Below are 16,997 nucleotides of genomic sequence, written 5' to 3' on the forward strand. Positions count from 1 at the left end.
CACCAACTACACTTCCTGGCAAAACCCAGTATGGTAAGCAGCAATCCCTACCAAACATATCAGATAAAAAATTTCCACTACTCTCCTGCCCTTCCGCTTAAGGAACACTAGTGGTTATTCTCCTAATTTGTCACTACAACAACCCTTTAAATTAGGACAAGATGAAAAAGTGACAGGCCCAAGATGACTCAGTGGCCTTTGTGGGTGAGTTGTGACGCAAGCTCAGGTCTTCCCAGTTCAGCATATCTTCTAAGAACATAAGAAGAGCCTGCTGGGTCAGGCCAATGGCCCATCAAGTCCAGCATCCTGTTCTCACAGTGGCCAACCAGATTCCTGTGGGAAACCTCCAAGCAGGACCTGAGTGCAAGAGCATGCTGCCTTAGAGCATAGCCATCATGGCTAGTAGCCATTGACAGCCTTATCCTCCACGTGTTTGTCTAATCCTCTTTTAAAGCCATTGAAGTTTGTGGCCATCACTGCCTCCTATGGGAGCGAATTCAATAGTTTAACTATGCGCTGCATGAAGAAGTACTTTCTTTTTGTCTGTCCTGAGCCTTCCAACATTCAGCTTCATTGGATGTCCACAAGTTCTAGTGTTACGAGCAGGAATGGGGGAAAGATTCAATTCAGTGTGCATTTAAAGCCGAAACAATATGAGAACCGAATCACAGCCATCCTTTGACCATTTGCACCGATCTGAATTTTGCAATGCAGTTCTCCATCCAAACAATGTTTACAAAAATGCATACGTTAGGAGAAAGTGGGCATAAAATGACTGATATATTGATGAAAATAACATACACAAATACATTATATTAGGAGAAATTGCTTGCAAAAATGTGTACATTAGTCAAAACTGCATACAAAAATGTATTTATTGGGAGTAACTTGCAATAAAATGCTGAATAATCTTCATGAGGATTTCTTCTTTTTTAAAAAATTCCGATTCCTGCAGAAATGTGGAGAACTGCATTTAAGACTGGAAAATGAGAAACTGAGAAAGCTGAAATTGACAGATCCTTCCATCCCTAGTTATGAGAGAGGAAGAAAAAACTTTTCTCTATCCACTTTCTCCATGCCATGCATAACTTTATACACTTCTGCCATGTCACCTTTTCTCTAAACTAAAGAGCCACAAAGGTTGTAACCTTTCCTCATAAGGGAGTTGCTGCACCACCTTGATCATTGTGGTTGCCCTTTTCTGAGCCTTTTCTGCCCCCTCTACGGGCTCACCAGTTGCTGGATAGAGCATTTTAGGTTTTGGAATCACAGATATAGTATGTGATATTGGCAAGTCTATTTTTTGTCTTTGTTCAGACTTTATTGGCATATCAATAATAGCAAAAACTAAAAATGACCTTATCCAACAGAGATTGCTTTGAAATCAATGTAAGAGCACAAAGGCACAGGCACAAGGACAGAACACGAGGCGTTCTTGAGAGATTGCACCCATGCTGTTTGGACTGTGTGACCTCGAGGGAAATCAAAACCAGAGGCTCTTGGACCTCCCCAAAAAAACACATGAGGGACGTTGTAAAGGAGAATTTATGCAATAACCCTGTCCTCTTACTAGAACACTCTGCTCTCTTTTTCCATGAACATCATAATAGAAAGGCCTTTTTAACAATCCACAGCAGAGACACTGGGGGGGGGGGAGATTTTATAGCAGGACAGGCTCATAATCCCATTTTAATGGTTTGTAAGTGGATGGCACTGAATAGGCTGTAGTGTCCAGATTGATGCTTTTGCTTGGATGTGCAGGAGAAAGAAATCAAGCCTGTAGGCCTTTTTGTGTGAATGCACACAATGAACAAAGGCTCTGTCTATAGGACTTTTTTTTTAGATTTTATTTGTCACAACAAGGTCATACAATCTCTGGCCAAACAGAAAATAATGCAAAAAATAATGGGAAACTATTACTAATTATCATGTTTTCTGGCATTCCAATAAAACTTAAAACATTTTCAGTTGCTTTCAAGCCTATTAATACACTTCTTCTAACCTAAGTGGGCCAGGTTAATTTATTTAAGACTGCTCTAGCCCATACTTTAATATACACCCCCCCCAATATAGGAATATGTTGATTTTTTCCAGTGCTGGGAACATGATATCCAAACTGCCATGATGATTTGGAGCAATCAGGCTTCTTTATCTTTTGAGGCATCCCATTTAACAATGTCAATAAAAAATACTCTGCTGTCTAGTGCAGAGGTGGGAAACCTATCACAATCTATACATTGCTGGACTCTAGGTCCCATCATTTCTGACCATTGGCCATGCTGGCTGGGGGTGATGGGAGTTGGAGTCCAGCAACATCTGGAGGGCCCAGCTTCCCCGCTCCTGGTCTAGAACTAGCATATGAACTTCTGATGAAACTAAGAACTGAACTTTTGAGTTTGTTTTTCTCCCTGGATGTGGCTCATCCTATCATCTGAACAGTTCAAGCTATTCACAAGACTAGAATAGCATGTGCAGATCTAACCCAGGATGACATCCCCCACAAAAACCAATGTGTGTTGATTGAAAAAGAAACTGGAAAAATTGGCTAAGGAAAGTTGGAGCCACCCTTCCCGTTCCTGAAATGGAATGGGGCTCCCCATGTTCCCTCTGAAGCATATGAACATGTGAAACTCCCTTATACAGAGCTAAATTATTGGTTTGTCTAGTTATCTGACCATATGCAAGCAAAACATACAGTCTCCCATTGAGCTGTGCCCTCCCTCCTCTGAACATTTTAGCCTTAACTCCTTGGTCTCCCAACCTCCTAGGATTTGAGGCTGATCAGAGGATTTGAAATAACCAGAAGGCCCCAAATGTAGTAGGTGTACCAAAGCTAAATATGTGAGCCACACTTTCTTCCTGTGACAAGCACAAACATGTGAACTGTATCCTTTCCTGATTGCTGCTTCTATTTTTATTAAGGGGAAAACCCAGCCTGTAAATGGGCATGTGTGTTCGCAATTGGCCGTACTGCATGCATATTTAACCATTTAGGTTATGTTTACATGCCTAAGGATCAAACTAGATGCTACAGTCAGCAAGCAGCTGCTTGTCTACTTCCCCTGCTCCCCTCAGAAATATATGTGAGAACTTGATGTCATGACGTTCCATTTATCCCTGCCACCACGCCACATCGTTGGCTGCCAATAGTAAGAGCAGGAGAAATTGAAAACATTGTGATGACTTAACACAAGATAGGTTCAGCTGGACAAAGGACTCTTGACACATGGTAGCAGCATTCCGGGGTAGGTAAGCTGAGCATTCCCCATAACACCTAGTTGCTCCCAAGTGTGAAAAGTACCCTGCATAAATCAGCTTTTAGTGGGACTTCTTAAACCTATGCCTGCAACACTGGGTCCCAGCTTGGAAAAGGCCAGGGCCTTTGGGGCCACCTTTGTCTCAGTCAGCAGCTCCAGTACGTAACTTTGGTTTGCTCATCTATAAAGCTAATAAGAACCAATTACAAAACAGGACCCAAAAGGAGGAGAACAGTTTCACAATAACTGCTGGGAAAATAGCCATTTGATATCTTTCATAAAGAAATAATGTGCATCAAAAATTCCTTTTGTCCCCTTTCCCCTAATTAGACATTAAATAATGTTTGCCTGTTTTTTAGGTCACTCCCCAATTATATATTCCTCCTCCACTCCCACTTGCCATTCCAGCATCCTTTAATTGTTCCCAGAGTTGCAGCATTAACCGGTGAGCGGTCCTAATCTTGTCTCTATAAAGGCCTTGTTGTAAATTTGGTGAATGCTTTTTTTTTGCCACAATTCACAAATGAGATTTGCAGTCGTGGTTGGTGGATGGGGAGTCTTTCCGACTCATTAATGGCATTCTTGCAGGGATTGCTGCGTCGGAATTAAAGCTCCAAAGCTTTTATATAACAGCTTTCATGTGTCTGCACGTGGATTGGCCCTTTAAGAAGGAAAGGGGTCTTAAACAACTAGAAAACTCAGTGAAAATATTGGATTAGTCAGCTGGCTGTGGTAGAGAGCACAAAATAGGGGGCATTTTTACTGCAGATATGGTTATTTCAACATATCCTGTTCCCGAAGGCTTCACCGAATTAGAGGTGTTTAGCATTAGCACCACTCTGCTGGTAGAAGGTAAGCATTGGTAGATCAGAATAAAAGTGGAGTCAGAAATAGAAATCACATTAATAATAATAATAATAATAATAATTTATTTATTGGTTGCCTATCTGTCCAGGTTAGTGGACACTCTAGGCGACTTACAATAACAAAAAGCTATACATAATATACATATACAAAAACAAACCACAGTCCTAAACAATTTAAAACCAATTTCCAATTAAAACATCATAAAATTAATCCTCCTTAATCCCACACACACAAAAAAAAGCAGCACACAAAAAACAAACAAACACCCAGGCCACCCCAGCCAGCCGGCTTATGTATCCCTCCAAAGAGGGACAGGTGGTAGCAGTCAGTCCCAGCTGGCTGGGTACCTGGGGCTGGTCCTGCAGGATGCAGGTCTGCCAGGCAGAAGTCCCACAGGGAAGGGTGGTGGAGGTGGTGATCCCACAGCAGCAGCAGCAGCAGCAGCAGACTCTCCTTCCCTGGGCGGCGATGTTCTCTTCCTGCAGGCCCTGGGTCTCATATATACTTTAACCATCCCTATTCACCATGGACAGACCATTTATTTATTTACTTTGTGTGTTTTTTGCAATCTAGTGTTGGTAAATCAGTTTTGCTTTTGTGGAAGATGTTGGGGATGGCTGTTAAAAATCTTGTTAACACATTGTACACTTGTGTCCTTTCCCTGGGTCTCTGGAAGATACATATCTCAATGGGAGGTGGATTGCATCTTACTCTAGCACAGTGGTTCCCTAACTTTTGTTCCCCACCACAGACCCCTTGAAAATTGAAAATTGCTGAGAGTCATAGTGGACCACTTAATGATTTTTCTGCCTGTTGTAGCAATTGTAATGTGCTGTGTTAGAAGTAGTACGATTTTTAATTGTATTTTTATTTCTTCTTTTGTTTTATTGCTTCTTTATTGTATTTTACTGAATTGCCTAGAATTCAAATTGTGATACAACATAAGAAATAAAAGAAGCAATTAAAATAAAGTTAAAAATCAATATGAATACTTAATCTGATGGATAAGTCATTTTCAACCACAAATCTGCAGACCATCTTAATGAAACTCACAAACCACCAGTGGTCTGTGGACCACAGTTTAGGAACCCCTGCACTAGAATACGTACATATTAATGTGCAAACAAAGACTTAAAATGCCCCTGAATTTCCTTCCTTTCTTCCCTTCCATCCCATTACTGATCACAAATGTTGCCAAGTGTATTTGAATTGCAGCTACTGTATAGTAACACAAGTGTTGCAGGCAGATTAGCCTTTCTCAAACTTTGGGTCCCCAGATGTTGCTGGACCACAGTTCTCATAACTCCTGACCGTTGGCCATGCCGCCTGGGGCCCATGTAGTCCAGGACAGAGCTTGGAAAAGTTACCTTTTTGAACTACAACTCCCATCAGCCCCAGCCAGCGTGGCCAGTGGATTGGGCTGATGGGAGTTGTAGTTCAAAAAAGTAACTTTTCCAAGCTCTGGTCCAGCAACATCTGGGGACCCAAAGGCTGAAGTAGATAATTTTAGACTCTGAACTGAATGGGCTTGTTGAAGGGTGGAGGGGAGACGCTCTGTTGATGGTGATGTTTATGGTTTCATTTACTTCCAAATGTGATAAGCCAGCCTTGTTGCATTTGGGGGCCCTCCTGCTCATTCTGCTGAGTGGATTACTGGACGTCTGCCCCAAAGTCCTGCCCTGATAGCACCACTGCCAGATTCACTGCTAAACATTTTTAGGACAGGCTAATGGTCAGTTTGCAGAGGCCAGGCTATTCCAGAGTAACTAATGTAAAGTATATGAAGAACTGAAGTGTGTAATGGAGAAGATTCTTAGTAAGAATATTGAGTGTTTCCAAAGTGTCCCAATTGTTCAACTGGAAAATGTTGGAAGGTTTGAAGTAATGGGACTGCTTGCAATGGAAAACTATTGTGTGCAGGGTCATTATTGTTACCATGGCTACATCTTCATTTTAGCTGAACTAGAAATGGGATGGAGGCTGAATGCAGTGCAGATATGGCCTCCTTTATAAAAGAAAGCCAGTGTTGAACAGAACTAATGATAATAACCTCTTTTCTAACATGCTGCTACCACTTACCATGGAAGGATTTCTTTTCTAGAACCACAGATAATAGGTCAAGAAATAGGCTTGCAGCAGTTAGTACTATCTCAGACTGGTACAGGTGAGCATCAATACTTTCTTGATCATTCTTTTTATACCATGATCTTTCATGTATCATACTTTCCTTGGACGTAAGACCCATTGATGTCAATGGAATGTATGAGTCACTTCACAGATGAGACCCACATCCCAACATGGATGCCATCATGGTGGTAGCAACATGCAGGAGGCCAAACATCTGACATCTGCTCACCACTCTGTTCAGCCTAGCTGCATATAAAGTCTTCATGCCTAGAATGTGCATCACTCATGGAAACTCTGCATGAGACAGAGTTGAACCATATAGTGAGCATCCTTAATTATAAAAACATTTAGCATTTATTTTTCACTTCAAAAGCTCAAAGCACCTTATATTATATTATTATTAAAACATTACATTATCCATAAAACAACCCTGTAAGGTTGTTAGTGTGGTGGGGGGGCTGAAATTGAGAGATGGTGCTTTGCTTAAGACTTCATAGATCAGATGAGACGGCCACTCCAGCTCTCACGCTTTTAGCATAGTTCTCACAGAATAACAGCTACTATGGATGCTAGAATAGAGATGTGACAGCCCAGAAAAAAACTGGAAAAAATGGGGGGGATTTTCTTTTCATTTTTTTCTAGAAAAATTGGGACAAAACGGGGGGATGAAAAACACCTGAAACGTCGTCGTCGTTGTTTTCCATTTTTTCTGGTTTTTTTCTGGGCCTTCACATCTCTATGCCGGAAGAAATTATATCATGTTTTTAAGTGGCGCTTAGAATGCGGTCTGCCATTGTACTAGACTTCTAACATGCCATTTGATCTTCTCCAAAGGCTTTTATATGTTTTTCATATCAGGATATTTTTTGTTAAAATCTTATCTAACCATTGGTAATGTCACAGAGGACATAAATCTTACTTGAACTCTGCTATATTATTACTATCAACTGTACTATACTATACTCTGGATGATCTCCACCTATGGCTTCATGTAAATGTTAAAGAGCATGAGAGGCAAGAGAGAGCCCCTATGGCATTCCACAACCAGAGTGAAACAGCCGTCTGTCAGCAGCACCTTCTGGGATGAGCTTTCCAGAAATTATCAGAGTTACTGAAGAACAGGCTCCCATAACCCCATCCAGGGCTGATGACAGCAAAAGCTGCTGAGAGGTCCAGGAGAATCAACGCTGCACACTGTCCCTGCCCATCTCCCAATGCAGATGATGTATCAGGATGACCAACTCAATTTCTGTTCCAAAACTGGGCTGGAAACTGGACTGGAATGGATCTAAATAATACCAGGAACACCTGGGATTGAAATGCCCCCCACCTCAAGTACTTTGCCCAAATGGTCTCCACATTTTTATATTGCCTGGGGCCAGATTTGATTTTTTTTTCCCCAGAAGGGAACTGCACTGCAGGTTCTTTCAGGGATGAAGACGCCACACCATTCCTCAGTGAAGTATGAACGATGCCCAAGGCCCGGATAGACAGACCTGCTCTGGCAGTTCTAATCAGCCTGGATGGGAAACAGGTGGCCAGGCAAGTACTTGGTGGGTTTCCCCTACCCCCCTCACCACCCCCACCCTTTGCCTAGTTGGCAGAAGTCCATGGAAAAGTGCAGTTCCCTTACCCTCAACATTACGCTGCATGACGGCGTAGTGGCATAACAGCTTACTTTTTTATTTATAGATATAGATATATTTTATTATTGTTACTGTTTATTTTCCCAGTGATTGTGCAAAGAGGCTCAGGAAAGGCCATTTATTAAATGAAAGATCATAAGTTGTGGTTATGTGTCACATTAACCAAGAGCTCTGCAACAATTATCTTACTTCAAATAGCTGTTGACTTCAGTAGTTTATTTGGTTTTCAGTCTAAGGCTGCAATCCTAATCCCGCTTATCTGGGAGCAAACTTTATTCAGTTCTATAGGATTTACTTCAGAGTAGACATTGTTAGGATGGGATCCATTGGCCAGTGCCAATTCAAAAGCATTCTATCAACCTAACAAGTAGTATCAATTCGAGTTCATTCTTTGTTTTACACACCTGCTTTTACCGATCCATTTTTTTTCACCCTTGGAAGATATTGACATTAATATAGATATTTTGAAAGGAAATATTGATAAATTGAAGGAAATATCCATGAAAATATCAATTTTAATATCAGTATTTAATGCATTTTTTTAAAAAAAAATCAATTTCTAAATATAGCTGCCAAAAATCACTACATAAAAAATCCAATCCGCAATGATAGTGAATAAGATAATTAATGGAAAATTCAATACCAAATCCGGATTGGGCAGACTTCTAGCACGTTGCTCATTAAGAGAGCTCTGTATGACAGGCATGGCCAACTGATGGTTGGTGGGTTGAATTCCAAAGTTATCTGAGATCGATTTAGGAGAATGCCTGTGTGAATGGTCATAGGAAACGTGCAGGGGGTATAAATGAAAGGAATACTTTAATGAAATCATGGTCATTCTAAATCCATGTAAGCATAAACCAGGAATGGATTGATTTCATTGCATATTACAGTAAAGACCAAAAACACTTTCGTGTTTCATTTTTTCTGCCCATGAATGATACAGTTTGCAAAATTTATGGCAGATGGCTGCTGTCATTTATTTTATGAAGGGAATTTTTGAAGTACAGCGAGAGCTTATTTCTTATCATAATTGGTCCATGCTCATGAATGAACTGGCCCTTTAAGAAGGAAGCTGCCTTAGGCTTTTAGAAGAGTCAGAACATCTAGCCAAAAAAAGGGGGGGAGAGAGATTGTCACTGGGAGTTTGCTAGTAGAGGAGGCAGAGCCTAGGCTAGTCTGGCCTTACTGTTAAAAGATGGCAACATCACACCCTGTCCCTGCAGATTTCACTGAAGTTGAAGTGCTTGCCTTTGGCACTTTGATGATGGCAGAAGGTAAGCTGGGGTGGGGAATGGGGAGGTCAGAGAAATCAGATGTCGGATCAGATTTTCTCCTTGTTGTTTTGTTGCTCAAGCAAAACTGTGGTTTGAAGAAGAAGAAATTCCGAACATCTGACAACATGAAAAAACCCCACAACCTTTGCAATAGAACAGTATAGGCTTCACAGTAAATCTTGTTGCTATGACTATACCTTTGTTTTTTCTATAAAACAGGGCTGAGGTTGCTTGGAAGTTATGTTACGTAACTAGACTGTTGGGAGTAAAAGTTAAGTTGAAGGATGCAGGGAATAAAGATCTTCATTGTTTTTATTCCATATGGACTTAAACAGTGATTTTGCATTTGGGGTGGAGGATTCATACAGCTAGTTCATATCTTGCTACTTATTCTACAAGTCATTGGTTTCTGTTTGTGCCCAATTTTTTTTCCCAAACAAATGTACAGGTTATATAACAGAATGCTTTTAATTTGGACAGAGATGCCCAAAATAGACACGGGCACTCATCATACAACAGCACTGGATTTTACGGCTGTCTGTCTTACGAAAAAAAATCTATCTGAAAAATCCAGCTAAATGGTCTGTTCCTCTATTTTATTTCATTTTTTCACATACCTTGGCAAGCCCTCAGTGTCCACATGTTGTAAGAATTCCAACATACTTTGCAAATGCATTTGCTTTAGTAATAAAGTAGTTGAATGTCCCAGCTTCACAAACAAGTTAAGTTAGTAATAACTTAGCAGTCAGCCTAGTTGGGAACACTGATCCTTTTCTATATGTATTGTTTTGTTTTCATACTTCAGCTGAAACTTGCTCATCTTTTACTGTGTCTTTGGACAGACACACAATGAGAAGACATGATTCACTAGAAAAGACAACAATGCTGGGGAAAACAGAAGGGAATAAAAAAAGAGGAAAACCAAACAAGAGATGGATTGATTCCATAAAGGAAGCCACAGACCTGAACTTACAAGATCTGAACAGGGTGGTTCATGACAGACCAGGAGGTCGTGGATTCATAGGGTCACCATAAATTGTAATTGACTTGAAGGCATATAACAACAACAACAACAAAACCCCACAGATCATTGATTGTCTGCTGACTTTTTAAACTACATAAAATAAACTACATAAAATAGGAAGGCAATGGTAAACCACCTCTGAATTCCGCTTACCATGAAAAATCTATTCATAGGGTCGCCATAAATCGGAATTGACTTGAAGGCAGTACATTTACATTTTCAAAATAGCACAATCTGGTCAAAGTTAAACACTCTCACATTGAATGAAAAATGCAAAGAATGTCCCAGTGACATTAAGAAAAGTGCTTAACTTTGTTGCTGGATTATGCTTGGTTGTGATTATTTTATGCATGTGAAATCTGATGGTGACTTGTGTCCCAGTCAAGCCAAAAAATGATTTTATTTCTGCTGAGATATTTTGGTCATATTTACATTGTAAAAAGTAACTTCACCTTGGTTCCACAAGGAAATTGTCTTGATGACTGATACTTTTACCATGTAAATCTGCAAATGTCTACCAGTAGTAAGCCCCACTTTCAATGGGACTTACTCCAAGGTTGGTGTATAGGGTTGCAGCCACAGACTGGTGATGGTAGTTATTCAAAGGATCGCCCCGCTGGGAGAAACAACAATGTATGTTGAATGTCTACTACTGAAGGGGCACAATCCAGTCTGTTCCATTGATTTCCATAGGAGAAAATTAAGGACATGCATTTAACTCTGTTTAAATCAGTAGGACTTAAAATTGCTTAACGTTGGGTGCATCATGTCCTTGATTATAACTATCCATCAGTATAATAGATATAATGGAGAGCCATTGGGTTGTAGGGGTTAGAGAGTTGGATTAAGATCTGGGTCACCAGGGTTCAAATCTACTCAGCCATGAAGCTTGCTGGGTGATCTTGGACCAGTCACAGTCTCTCAACCTAACCTACCTCACAGGATTGTTGCGAGGATAAAATGGAGAGGGAGAAGAACCATGTACACCACCTTGGGCTCCTTGGAGGAAAGGTGGGATATAAATGTAATAAAAGTAGCTGGAATGTTTCTAAACTCAATACTATGCATGCTTCCTTGAACTTACTAACTGGACCTCAGTTCTGAATATACATGTATAGCAGGGATAGCCAGTTGGTACCATTAAGAATCTATGTTGTTGGACTACAGTTCCCATCCATCCAGCATGGCCAGTGACCAGGACTGATGGGAGTTGTAGTCCAACAATATTTGGAGTCTACCACATTAGCAACCCCTTATTTATGGGATGAGGCCCTAACAGCTACAGTCCTCTATGCATGTACTTAGGAATACTTTCCATGGAACATGGATTGGGCTGGATTGAATTTGTGAAATGTCATGCAGTATACTAGAATGCTAGCTTTAGAAAAGGAAAGCCAAGCTGACAGACACCTCTGCTTAGGCATGAAGAGCAGTGGTCCATCACTAACTCTCAGCATAGGATACATCACAAGGTTGCTGTGTGGCTATAGTGGGATCGAAATTTTCTTCCAATCATGATTATTTTGATGTATGCCTACTTGCAAATTTGTTATGTAGGAAATTAAGGGTCTAAGAGGCCCCAATAAGCAATCAAAGCTTTTAAATGCATCAAAAAGAATCTAGGCAGATTTTTCAATGCAGTAGTATACATATATTTACTGTATAATACTGAGTATCTAGTCCAGAATTGTCAATTCTGAGGGACAGCAACCCTTTTCTTTCTCATGCTATTTGATTTATTTTTCCTGGAGATACTGGGGATTTGAGCTGGGATTTTCTTTGTGCAAAGCATGTGTTCTACCACTGGCCTACTATAACCTATAGCCCCACCCTCAATCCCACTATAGGAAACTTACATAAAGATTGGGTTAGGAGGTCATTTTGTAAGGGAGTTTCCTCTCAAGTGAAAATAGCAAGGATTTGGGTCCATAAGAAAATTGTGGAGCAGAGTTGAAAAGAAAGGGAAGATGGTGCACTGGAGGGGGTGTAGCTTACTCATAGAGATGGGGGGGATTTGATTCATTTCATGGTTCAAGACGAGCCTACCTAATATATACTTTCTGAAAGAATACACAAACCAAAACCCAGCTGTCATCTAGTGTAGAAAAATGTATATATTAGGGTAAAGCGTGCATAAAAATGCATATAAGTGAAACCTGAAAAAGCACTGTATCAGGGGAAATTGCTTTGCAAACATTTGTATACGTAGCATATTTGCACACAAACGTGTCTATTAGGAGAAATCCACAGTAAAATGATTTCATGAGGACTTTAAAAAAAAGAAAAGAAACAGATGTGGAAATGTGAAGAACTAACTTAAGAATGGAAAAACGAGACACTGAGAGAAACCAAAGTGGACAGATTTGCCCTTCCCTACTTGCCAGGGTGCCCCCACTGTCCTTCTTGTGATTATCTTTATGGGAGGAAAACAAATTCCTGAGTGAGGGCACAGGCCTTATGATATCTGGAGATGTACAAACACAACAGGGAGAGATTATTGGTGTATCTCTGTGGTTTAATCTACATTTAGACTTCTTAGTTAATGCAGTTTTGATCAGGCAAACTGTGCTGCGCATGGCATTGATTTCTTGACAATTTCAGATCCTAAAACTGATCTGTTTTGCTTCTGGTAACGTTCAAGAAATAACTGGAAACTCAGTATTTTTTAATGAAAATTTGAAAAGTTAAACATGAAATTCTGCTCATGCTGGAGGGCAGTGCTTCTTCATTGGTCTTTAAAAGTTCACTTTTAGGAATATTTATCCTTTTATTCCTATAAAGTGATACAGCAAGGGAGACCTTGTGGATTTAGAATGATTACAGTGTTACTCCAAACTATGCTTGTGATCTTAATACCAATCCTTGAAATTAATTACTGAAGATTAGGTATGACAAACTTACTATATTCACAAAAAGTGGAGGGTCTCCTTTCTCAATACGTATGCGGCACTCCTGGGAATCTAGAGTGAAAGCTAGAAAATGGCATTTCACGTATAGCAACATAGAAATAGAGGGGCCGCTGACAGATGGGTAAAAAGGGTCCATTTCTACCAGGCCCAGGGCCAGCAGGGGACCCAGACTCTTAACTTTCATTTTTTTAATTAATTAATTTATTATTTATTTATTTATTTCTATCCCGCCCTTCTACCCAACAATAGGGCACTCAGGGCAGCTACAACATTATTTTCTAAGTGCTCTAGAAAAAAAAATATACACCAAAATGTGAACTGCCCCCCTCCTGCAATTTCTGTGAAATGAGCTAGCTGGCTGCTCCAATCCCCACCCTTTCAGGTTTTAGCCAATGAGTGAATTCAGAGATGTGATTGATAAGGGATTTGTTGAACACCAGGCAACAGCTAGAAACTCTTGAAAATGTTGAAAACAGCTGCCTTTTCCTGCTTATCTCTGTATATTGGTTGATGGTGTGCATGTCCACATCACTTGAGTTGAGTAAGCTTATAGCTTTCAGCGGCAGCACATGTGCCTGACTGTCTACTTTTCACTGTCTGTGCACATCCAGCACAAGATCCAGAAGATAAAAAACAACAAAACAGGACAACAGGATCTTGGTAGGCATTCACAGTTAACAATTCAGTGATGACTAATAAAAGTGTACATGTTGGGGGGGTGGTTAATTATTTGCCAAAACAAAGAAAAGCATATTATAAATTTTACCTATCAAATAATGTAAAATATCAGGACTGTGGAATGTTGTGGTTAAAGCAATTGGAGTGGGGCTGTCTTTGTATATGTTTTTCCCCTCACTGCATAGTTTGTGAATATGTACCTCGCTTTTTTTCTTGAGTCCTTCCTTCCCCCTTTTATCTTTGCAACAACCCTTTGAGATAGGTTAGGCTGAGAGTTGGTTCAGTCAAGCTGCACAAGTTTTATCTGTTCCTATCTTTTTAATGTTATTTTAATGTTTAAATGTTATTTAATAATTGTATGATTATGGTTTTTGAACTATTTATAACTGTTGCAAAATGCCTTGTGAGGGCAAGAACTCTGAAAGACAGGTTTAAAATCTATTAAATAAATATATCTTAAATCAAGACTGTGGATTCGAAATAACTATTCATATTGGAAATATATAAACAGCAGTTCTTGCCAATAGATTGCCAGGAGGTGGAGACTGGGTGGGAATGTTGGGGATCCAGTGCCAGCATATCCTGTGACATCCCAGCAAGGTAGACAGCATAAATTCTTCTAAAAGAAAGAACTCTTTGGAAGCCATTGTAAAGGAATGTCAAGCATTTTTATGAAGACTCTTAGAAGGAAGATAATACTACTGATTCGAATAAGCTTCAGGATATATCAGCTGTAAATGATGGTCAAAGTGAATTGTTATCTAGGCAGTAAAGCGGCTGATGAAATTTTATGTGCCATTTAGTCTTTATCAACAGGGAAGGCCAAATGATATAGGACTTCTAAGGCTATATAGCCCATTTTACAATGCACCATAAAAGAAGCTTTTATGTTCCAAGACATTACCTTTAACAATACACAAAGCTACTGGTATATTAAAGTATTTCTGGTATATTAAAGCTCAGGAAGGAATCAGCAAGGTCGCCCTCCTGTGATGTAATATCATTGCATACAGTGGACCTACTTGCTGAAGGGTTCCTGATCATGGGAACAGTTTATGTACATAGGGCCCAAGGCAATTTCACCTTAAATTGAAAGCATGGAAGTCAAGAGCGGGGCCAGCAGACGCAGTGGACACATGGAGGTCAGGGCGGAGTTGTCAGGCATGATTCTGCTCCCTCCTCCACCCTTCACTGTATGCAGAGAGGGACATTACATGAGAAGATGACTATTGGAAACGCTATATATTTGTAGCATTGGATGATTTATTTCAGCCAGGCTTCCTGAGCCTTTGGCCCTCCAGATGTCATTGTACTGTGGCTCCCATCATCCCTGACTGTTTGCCACACTGGCTGGAGCTGAGGGGAGGTGGGGCCCAACAACATCTGGAGGGCCAGTGTTCACCACCCCGGCTATAGATAGACCATTTTTAAAAAATAAATATATTTGGCCCTTGAGTCAGAATCCAGATGCCATTCAGTGTCTAGTGGTTATTTTCTTCTTACATATTTTCCTTCTTCTGTCTCAAGTCCCCACCCCAGAAATCCTGAGATCCCAATCTGGATGTCTGACTAGCTGTCTTCCCCACAATACTACCCTACCTCATGCACCTAAGCTGTGACCACACAAGAGTATTTATTCAAATTAACAAATTAGAGCACCAGATAGTAGCAGAGGGTGCCTTGGCCCCACTTTCAGGGACCCCCTGTTGTGGAATTTTCTCCTTAATGGAGTCCTTGTCCAGGAAACGACACTGAGGCAGGTTGAAGCTTACAGCTGTTTATTATACTTACAACTGCAAGGAGTCCCGGCCAGCGTGTGCTATGGCGGGAGACTGCCTTCTTCCCCATGTCAAGGGTCTTTTATAGGTTTATACAAGGTACAGTCATGTGTCCCCAAGGTACCCAATAAGGGGCTTTACCTGTTTCCCGCTGCCACCTGGCCCTGTGATTCGTCAGGTAATTCTCCATTATTAGGAAGTAAGAACACACATACTCTTCTTTTGTCTGCCCTGTCCTGTCGTAACATCCATCCCCTTCCACCTTATCTACATACTAATACCAATGACCCTCAGAGGTGGAATTTTCCACTTTACCCCCATGCCACAGCCCACCCCATTCAGTAGGGTCCCTGTTAGTGAGTCTGTTTGGAGTTAAGGGGCTGCTAGGGGAAGGAAGGGTGGGGAAGTCCCATTAAATTACATTTAACTCTATGGCCAAAAACATCTGTTTTCACTTCAGGCCCATCTAAACATATTAGGGACATAGGAAGTGGCCTTATACTGAGTCAGACGATCGGTTCATCTAACTCAGTATTCTCTACGTGGACTAGCAGTGGCTCTCCAGGATTTCAGATGGGTCTCTACAAGCAAAGTGGTTCCCAAACTTTTTTTTCCCACAGACCACTTGAAAATTGCTGATGGTCTTGGCAGACCACTTCATGATTTTTCTACCTGTTGTAGCAATTGTAACGTGCTGTGCTAGAAGTTGTATGGTTTTTAATTGTATTTCTATTGCTTATTTCTTATGTTATTTTAATTGTGTTACAATTTGAATATGGAATACAAATGCAATACAAGACATAAAAGAAGCAATAAAAACACAATTAAAAATCAAGATGAGTATTTAATGCAAACATGTCACAGACCAACTGAATGAAGCGTGCAGATCACTGGTGGTTCAGGAATCATAGTTTGGGAACCCCTGACTTTGAACCACTATAAAATAAACATGTGCTTGCTTTCAGCATTGCTTGGATTCTCTCTGAATGTGTTGACCATCATCTCTTTCTGGAAGATCAAAGAACTCCGAATGCCTAGTAACTTTCTGGTTTTCAACCTAGCATTGTCTGACTGCGGAATCTGCATCAATGCATTCATTGCAGCTTTCTCTAGCTTCTTAAGGTAGATTTTATTTATTCATTTATTTATAAAAATACTTTATATCCTGCCTTTCCACTAAAAGAAATAGTGCTCAAAGTGGCTAACCACAATTGGTGTTTTATGCATTCTTATTATTTTATTAATGGTTAAAATAAAAACCTGTTTCAAATGCATGATATATATGATACTTCGTAAAATCAGTTAGGATACTATGATATCTAGATATCCAAAAGTCAAACTACATAGCAGAAGTTCCCAGTGCTGTTAAACTGAGCATTTCTATGCCTCGGAATGGCTCTGATTATGAACTGTCAGTGTCCACTGAGTCAAGCA

General features: G+C 40.3%; 1 protein-coding gene across 2 annotated transcripts in view; it reads left to right on the forward strand.

Moving 5' to 3' along the window:
* The first annotated feature begins 3,998 nt into the window (after nt 1-3,998).
* RGR (retinal G protein coupled receptor) overlaps nt 3,999-16,997 on the forward strand; it is a 29,563-nt gene continuing 16,564 nt past the window's right edge. For both annotated transcript variants that reach the window (XM_061634317.1, XM_061634318.1), the window contains exons 1-2: nt 3,999-4,109; nt 16,529-16,685. In XM_061634317.1, the coding sequence (XP_061490301.1) occupies nt 4,028-4,109; nt 16,529-16,685 (239 nt within the window). In that variant the 5' untranslated portion in view covers nt 3,999-4,027. The remainder of the gene's footprint in view (nt 4,110-16,528; nt 16,686-16,997) is intronic.

Source organism: Rhineura floridana, chromosome 7, assembly GCF_030035675.1.
Source record: "Rhineura floridana isolate rRhiFlo1 chromosome 7, rRhiFlo1.hap2, whole genome shotgun sequence".
NCBI lineage: Eukaryota > Metazoa > Chordata > Lepidosauria > Squamata > Rhineuridae > Rhineura > Rhineura floridana.